This window comes from Molossus molossus, unplaced genomic scaffold (assembly GCF_014108415.1).
Source record: "Molossus molossus isolate mMolMol1 unplaced genomic scaffold, mMolMol1.p scaffold_m16_p_8, whole genome shotgun sequence".
NCBI lineage: Eukaryota > Metazoa > Chordata > Mammalia > Chiroptera > Molossidae > Molossus > Molossus molossus.
The window spans coordinates 98686423-98695030 of record NW_023425402.1 but is presented as its reverse complement, the minus strand read 5'-3'; the positions used below and the strand labels follow the sequence as shown (position 1 = coordinate 98695030).

Genomic DNA, 8608 nt, shown 5'->3' with positions numbered 1-8608 from the left:
TCCGCGGGCTGATGCTTTACCGCTGAGCCAAACGGGCCAGGGTTGTAAGTCTTCTAAGATCGAGTATTGATAAAACCAGTAGAGATTTAGGGCTGAAGCCTATGTTTTTGTAGCTTGTCGCACTAAGGACCCACCGTCTGCTGCTGTAAGAAGTATAGTCTCTAACATAGGCAGAAAAGAACTCTCTGTTAACCTTCTTTCTGAGTAGCAAGTTGTACGTTTAAGGCCTAAAACCCCGAGTGATCGTCCCAACAAGAACGAGGAGTAGGTGGCACCACGGTGGCCCTTGGCTACAACGGCGGTGGCCCGAGGAGCACGTAAGGGTCGCTCGGAGGCCCGCCCCGTTTTGAGATGGTCATATATAGGGCACAAAACCCTTTACAGAGGCCCTTTGTAGGGACAGGATTCCCTACCCTGCAGCCAAGGGCGTACCAAGATTTTCAAAAGGGCCGCGCTGGGGGCGGGGCCCACGGGAACTGCACGGCTGCCAAACAGTGCGGCCCGGAAGGGGGCGGTGTCGCTGGGGAATGACGCAATAAGGCGTCGCGCCGAGTTTGACGCGTGGCGTGGACGGCGACGGCGTGCGCCTGTCACCCCCGGGCCCGCTGCGGAGGAGGAGCGGGCGCCATGGCTGTTCTGCTGGAGACCACTCTGGGCGACATCGTCATCGACTTGTATACCGAGGAGCGGCCGCGCGGTGAGCCCGCCCGCTCACCTGTCGCCGGGGCGGCGATCTCCCTGCTCCACTCTCCTTCCGCCGCCCAGTCCCCGACGTCGACTGGTTCGAGCGCCTGGGCTGCTGTTGCCCGCGACCCGGCTCTAATTAGCGGGCCTTGGTTGGAAAAGTTTTTGTGAGGAGCAGCCGGTCTCCCGTGTCTAGTGCTGGCCAGTTGGCTGGAGGGTGCATGTGGTCGTTAAATGAGTGGGGGTGGGCCATAGACAGTGCCTGCAAAGCTTTCGTGGCGTTACTGCGCTTTGCTGGTGGCAGGAGCACCACCAGTATTCCTTGGTGTGTAATCTGTAAGCCTCGATGAAAGCAGGGAGGGTGTACCTTGGGTCAGTGGCGTGGGCATTGCGCCTGGATGGAGGCAGGGCTGTCCGGAGAGGGTGCACGGAGCAAGACTGTGCCAAGCTCTGGGATAGGCATCCTGGGTCTAATTTTCCGTTGGGGGAAATCTACGCTGGACCCCATTTAACTTTTTAAGTGTTGTAGAGGAAGAATGTGTGAGTTGCTATGGAAACCAGAGGGAGTAATTCTTCCTGATTGGGAGCGGGGAGAAGAAGCAAGCAAAGAATGCAGAACACTTGAACTAGCTCTTTAAAAGATAGGTGAAAATGAGGGTTTTCTCTGAGTTTGGAATTTCTTGGAAACAGCAAGTAGTTTGACGTGGCTGGAAGGAAGGTTATGTGACAAAGAATGGCGAACTGCAAGTCTGGTGGTATATATGTTAGATCGTGAATGGTCTTGGGTGCCCTACTGATGACCAGAGTTTTCGAAGGTTTTAAATACAGGAGGATTGAGGCATGGCAAACTTGTATTAAGAAGATAATAGGAAGCAATGTGGAGAACGTGTCAGAATAGGGACAATCTGGGGACCAGAAAAGGTTAGTTACAGTCAGGGTCCTGTCTACATGGAATGCAGAGTCTACCAAAGAAAATGAAACAAACCACAATGCTATGTGTACAATGAATGCCTCCTATTACACGTACCTCCCACACTCAGCTTTCTCCCCACCCCCAGCACTAAAAACTCAACCATATACCCATGCCTCTCCTCCTGTTTTCTCTACCTCACATTTCTTTCTTATGTTGTCCTTTTGGCAGACTTCCAGCTTATTATTAAATCTCAGGTCAAGCATGATCTCTGCTGTGTCTCTCCATTGTCCCTAAGCAGAGCTAGATCTGTTTCTTCTGCTCAGTCTCAGGTCTTTTATAAACCACACAACACATATTTTGTTAAAACATTTATCTGTTATCCTGGAATTAATTGCAAGTCTTGTCTCCTCTCAAGAGTATCAACTCCAAGAGAGCAGGGACTGTGCCTTAATAAGCTGTCACTATATCCTATGCACCTTGTGCAATGCCTGACACTTTGAAGGCACACACTGAAGGTTCATTATATTGATTAATCCATATATATGTGTTGTATTAAGACTGTGCAAGTGATAGAAACTCAACTCAAACTGGCTAAGAGAAAATAATCGATTATGTGTTACTAGAGTAAGCTTAGCTCTAAGGATGGTGGGAACCAGAGGTTCAGAGGATGTTATAGGGAATTGTATTTTTCATCTTTTGGTTTTGCTTTTCTTTTAGTTTGTTTACCACACTTTGCAAATGAGTGAGCCTCTTTCCCCAGAACTGTGAAGAACTAAAGGGGAGATGGGGCTACCCCACCTAATTAAAACAGAGGAAACAGACAAGCATAGGTTCTGCAAAGATACCTTGGAACACTAAAAATAAAAGCCCACCCTGTTTGTATGTATTTATAAGCATATGATTGAATAATATATACTTATATGTATAACTTATCAATCCATAGTAAACATATCCAGATTTATTTTTCTTTCTCCTTTCCCTTCTTTTTCTTTCCCTTTTTACTTTTTATTATAGAAAACTTAAGACATATACAGACATGTACAGAAATAGAATCGTGTAAATGAACCCTCATGTGCTGATGACCAGCTTCATTTAACAGTTGTCAGTACATAACCAGTATCGTTTCATTTATACCTCCACCTCCACTGGATTTTTTGTAATAAATCATTAATATGGGATTTATTTAATCTGTAATTACTTCAATTTGTATCTTAAAAGATACTTTAAAAAAAGACTACATAACCACAAATCATCATTGCATCTGAAAAAAGTAGAACATTCCCTTAGTATGATTCATATTTTCTTGATGTCTCATAAACATTTAAAAACTATTTGTTAATTTAAATTAGGATCCAAACAAGGGCCATATGGCATTATATTGATTGATAAATCTCGTAAATCTCTTTTAATCTATAGGTTCTCCCTTTCCTTTTTTAAAATTAAGACTTTACGCCCTGGCCAGTTTGGCTCAGCGGTTAGAGCGTTGGCCTGCGGTCCAGAGAGACCCGGGTTCGGTTCCCGCTAAGGGCACGTACTTCGGTTGCAGTTTGTCCCCGGCCTTGGTTGGTCGTGCGGGTGGCAGCCACTCGATGTGTCCCTTCACGTCGATGTTTCTCTCTCTCTCTCCCTTCCTCTCTCTCCCTCCCACTCTATCTGTACAAAAAAATGGAAAAAATATCGAGTGAGGATTAAAAAAAAAAAAAAAAAAAAAAAAAAAAAAAAAGACTTTACTTAATTTTTAGAGCAGTTTAGGGTTTATACAAAACTGAGGGTAAGATATAGAGATTTCCCATATACACTGTAACCCCACACGTACAGCATCCCATGATTGTCATTATTCTCCACCCGTTGTACATCTTTTGTGCATTTATTTGTACCATGTAACATTATACATGTTGTACATTCTCTATTCTCTGCCAGTCCAGTTCTTTTAAATGCCTCCATGAGGTCTTCTCATTTATCTGGCCAGAAACAATCTCTCTTTTGAACTCTTAAGGCATTTCTTAACCCACGTTTTTCTATTTTACTATTTAAGTGGCAGAAATGGTATTTTCAGATATGGCCAGTATTGCAACTAATATTTTTTCTCTTATAAAAATCAGTCAATAAATGATTGCTTATTTCATATGTGTTAGATTCCTGCATTAGCTCAGATGCCCAAGAAATCCCAAGAAAAAGAGAATAAAAAGATAATTTAAAATACATTGCCCTGCCCTGGCCAATTTGGCTTAGTGGTTAGAGCATCGGCCCGCGGACCAAAGAGTCATGGGTTCGATTCTGGTCAAGGGCACATACCTTGCTTGCGGTTTGGTCCCTGGCCCTGATTGGTGTAGTGGGGGAAGCAACCAATCCATGTGTCTGTCTCACATCAATGTCTCTCTCTTCCTTTCCCACTCTATATCTAAAAATAAATGGAAAAAAAAATATCCTGGAGTGAGGATTTAAAAAAAAATACATTGCCCTTTTTTAGGCTCACTGCCTTTTTTATGGCTTTGGACATTGGACCATTTGGGGGAGGTTTTGTATGGTAATTTAGAAATTAAAGTATACTAACTTTGCATTTACTTGCTTAAAAATGTATCTGAACTACTGCGATAAGTTTCTTTTTTGTTTTCTTTCAGCCTGCTTGAATTTCCTGAAGTTGTGCAAAATAAAATATTACAATTATTGCCTTATTCACAATGTACAGGTGAGTTGGTGGGTGTTTGTCATGTTTTTTATTATTGGAACCATCTAGCAAATTCTGTAAATTAATAAAGTATCCTGTATATTATAGAGGGACTTTATCATACAAACTGGTGATCCTACAGGGACTGGCCGTGGAGGAGAGTCTGTTTTTGGGTAAGTTCTTTTATTTTGAAATGAATAAATATAGAGTTGCCTCTTTACAGCGTTAATTAGCACATTTCAAGCTGCATTTTAAAATACGGTTCGCCCTGGCTGGTTTGGCTCGGTGGGGAGAGTGTCAGCCTGCGGACCAGAGAGTCCGGGTTTGGTTCCTGCTAGGGGCACGTATCTTGGTTGCAGCTTGTCCCTGGCCCTGGTTGGGGTTGTGTGGGTGGCAACCAGTCGATGTGTCTCTCTCACATCGATGTTTCTCTCTCTCTCTCTTCCTCCCTTTCTCCCTCCTGCTCCATCTGAAGATAAATGCAAAAAAGAAAAGAAAAAAAAAAAAACTCAATAAAATATGGTTCAAATTAGATTTTTTCCAAGGTCACTAAATGTTTATAGTATGAGAGGAATATTTTGAATCATACTGGTATTTCTATAAAGAAATGGTAGCCCTAGATATTACTAAGTACTTCTATATTTCATGTTGAGAATACTTATATTTTATTACCTTATTGTATGTATTTTCAGTCAACTGTATGGTGATCAAGCAAGGTTTTTCGATGCAGAAAAAGTGCCAAGAATTAAGCACAAGAAGAAAGGCACTGTGTCCATGGTGAACAATGGCAGTGATCAGCATGGATCTCAGGTTAGGAAGTGGGTGAGACGATGAGTTTTGCTTTAAAATAAAGGATTGTGAGAATCCTGCAGTTATGTTTTAGAATCATCCAGTAAGGAGAACATTTCAATCAAAGATATTTATAAAAAAAAACAACATTACAGTCTTTTTTCTGTATAACAAAAATTACATGACATCACAAAAAAAGGAAAAAAATTATTTTGTTCTTTTAAATGTAAGGTGTGTCCATTGTGAGGAATTTAGAAATCACTGAAAATTACAAAGAAGAAAATAATATTACTCCCAGTCCCACCATTCATGGATCATCACTGTTTACATTGTGCCCCGTTTCCTTTTTTGTATTTATTACTTATTTCAAAACAGGCCATGTTGAGCACTTTTCATTCATTGTCTTGTTTAATGCTCACTGAAACCCCATTTGGGGTAGATGTCTTTTTTTTTCTCACAGTTTACATGTGAAGAAACCGCCTTGCTTCGTCAGAGTATTTTAAACAATCGGGAACATCTGTGTATGTGTTGACATTTTATGTATAAACTTTGTACTTTTTACTTAGTACCAGTAACAAGTGGGTAAGAATCCATGCAGTTAATGTAGAATCTTACTTTTGTGTATTTTTTTGTCAGTCTGTAACTCATTTCAGTTTGAATTTTATATATACATACATATATATGTATATATGTATTTGTGTTCTGTGTTTTTCTTTATAGTTTCTTATTACTACAGGAGACAATCTAGATTACCTTGATGGTGTTCATACAGTGTTTGGTGAGGTGACAGAAGGCATGGACATAATTAAGAAAATTAATGAGACCTTTGTTGACAAGGATTTTGTACCATATCAAGACATCAGGTATGGTTGAAATTTACTACCTGAATGTACTGGAATATTTTAATACTGTAATGTTTGACATGGTAGTGGTAAGGGCGTGTGTGAAACTGTTTTCTGGATAATTCCAAAATGTGAATTAATACAAGATTATAAGATCTTTATATTCTTACACTTGTACTAATTATTTATAATTGCTTATGTTGGGAGGAATTATTAAACCTTTCGTATTTTTAAAAATGCAAGTTATTGAGAATTAGACATTATACTGTTATAGAGTAATGCAGAGTAATAAATACAATAGCAATCAAAAACAGTAACACTAATCGTGACAATGTACTCTAGTAAAATCCTTGTGCAATAAAATTTAGGAGCTTATGGTTTTTGGCTTTAGAGATACATAAGACATCTGTTAATATTTATAAAAAATAAAGCCTGATTCTGAAATAATGTAAATGTAACATTTAACATGAATTTATTTTATAAGGATTAATCATACAGTGATTTTAGATGATCCATTTGATGACCCTCCAGATTTATTAATTCCTGATCGATCACCAGAACCTACTAGGGAACAACTGGATGTAAGTTGAGTCTTCTTGTGATTGAATGTACATGCATATGAATGCTTTGCATAGCTTTTGCCTATTAAAACTTATTTCTTCAGAATGACTATCTTGCTTGATCAATTATTCTAGGATAAATTTAGAGTTCTTTTTATTTTTTATGGAGATATTAATTTTTCTAGCTATCTTTTTTTTTTAAATATGTTTTTATTGATTTTTTAGAGAGAGAGAAAGGGAGAGTATAGAAATATACACATGAGAGAGAAACATCGATCGGCTGCCTCCTGCACACTCTCTACTGGGGATCTAGCCCACAACCTGGGCATGTGCTCTTATGGGGAATCAAACCGGGACTTCCCAGTCCTTGGGATAAGGCTCAATCCACTGAGCCACATCGGCTAGGCTCTAGCTATCTTTTTTATTTCCCATTATAACATCCTTTCTTCAGTTTCTGTTTCCACCAGCAGAGCCTTAGCTCTGGAAACTTATATGATTACTTTGGGGAAATGTTTTTTTTTTTTTTTAATCCTCACCCGAGGACATTTTTCCATTTTTTGTACAGAGAGAGAGGAAGAGAGAGAGAGGGAAACATCGATGTGAAAGGGACACATCGAGTGGCTGCCACCCGCACAACCAACCAGGGCCAGGGACAAACTGCAACCAAGGTACATGCCCTTAGCGGGAACCGAACCCGGGTCTCTCCGGACCGCAGGTGGACGCTCTAACCGCTGAGCCAAACCGGCCAGGGTGGAAATGGTTTTCTTATCCTAACTCTAAATAGTGTTTAATTTAGCTTTTAGGCTGTCACCTTAGGGTTTTTTTTGTTGTTGTTGTTAATCCTCACTAGAGGATATTTTTCCATTCGTTTTTAGAGACAGTGGAAGAGAGGGAGGGAGAGGGAGAGAAACTTCTATGTGATAGAGACATAGATTGGTTGCCTCCCGCACAACCCCAACTGGAGCTGGGGCTTAAACCTACAAGCTAGGTACGTGTCTTTGACAAGGAATCGAACCCTCGACCCTTTGGTCCACAGTCTGATGCTCTGACCGCTGAGCCAAACTGGCAGGGCTAAACTATCATCTTTTAAGGGAATTTTTCTATTGGGGCATACTCTGAAGCCAGGCTAGAACCCAGAAATTTCTGTGGAATAATGCAGACTTTTTCCTCAGGTATATATAAATTTCTGCTTATGAGACCCCCTTAAAGCTAAGTTTATCTTTATAATTGGATTTAGTGCTTAATTTAGTGCTTAATGTTTATCTTTTGCATTCAGCACTTAGTTGGATACCAGTTAGTTTCTATGTAAGTGTTTATTTTGATTTAACAAATTAGAGGACTAGTCTAGCTAATATTATCAGATTTAAATCAATTTTTAGAGGTAAGTTTCACTTATGTGAAACAAATGAAATTATTCTATTCTAACACATTTGATGGAAATTAGAATAAAACAATATCCCATATTTTTCAGATTTTTTATTTTTGTAAATACTGCATATATATGAGTAACTTATGCCTTACAGAGTGGTCGAATAGGAGCAGATGAAGAAATTGATGATTTCAAAGGAAGATCAGCTGAAGAAGTAGAAGAAATAAAGGCAGAAAAAGAGGCCAAAACTCAAGCTATTTTGTTAGAAATGGTAAGTAATTATCTTTGTTCATATAGTTGTTTAGCAATATATTTAATACATACTTTCTGTTAGTTTATTTCTGGCTTTTTGAAAGTCTTAAAATACAGCCTTGGCCGGTTTGGCTCAGCGGTAGAGCGTCGGCCTGCGGTCCAGAGAGACCCGGGTTCGGTTCCCGCTAAGGGCATGTACCTTTTACATAATAGGTCATCAATAAATATTTCAATGGATGGATGATAATTTTTTATTATTATTTGATATAGTAGAGCTCTCAGATTCTTAGTCTTCTTTTTTGTTTTAATCCTCACCCTAAGATATGTTTTTTATTGATTTTTTAGAGAGAGGAAGTGGGAGAGAAAGAGACAGAAACATTGATGTCATTGATGGGGGTGCCTCCTGTATTCATTCTTACCAGGGATTGCACCCCCAGCCTAGATAAGTGCCCTGACCGGTAATCAAACAATCTTTTGGTGCATGGGACATCACCCCAACCAACTGAGACACCCAGCCAGGGGTCATAATCT

The 8608-nt window shown here is 39.9% G+C and overlaps 1 protein-coding gene across 1 annotated transcript in view; it reads left to right on the top strand.

Moving 5' to 3' along the window:
- Positions 1–542: 542 nt before the first annotated feature.
- PPIL4 (peptidylprolyl isomerase like 4) overlaps positions 543–8608 on the top strand; it is a 34625-nt gene continuing 26559 nt past the window's right edge. Inside the window, exons 1-7 of the mRNA XM_036249178.1 lie at positions 543–697; positions 4219–4286; positions 4374–4438; positions 4958–5075; positions 5775–5917; positions 6381–6477; positions 7980–8096. Coding sequence (XP_036105071.1) covers positions 628–697; positions 4219–4286; positions 4374–4438; positions 4958–5075; positions 5775–5917; positions 6381–6477; positions 7980–8096 — 678 coding nt within the window. The 5' untranslated portion in view covers positions 543–627. The remainder of the gene's footprint in view (positions 698–4218; positions 4287–4373; positions 4439–4957; positions 5076–5774; positions 5918–6380; positions 6478–7979; positions 8097–8608) is intronic.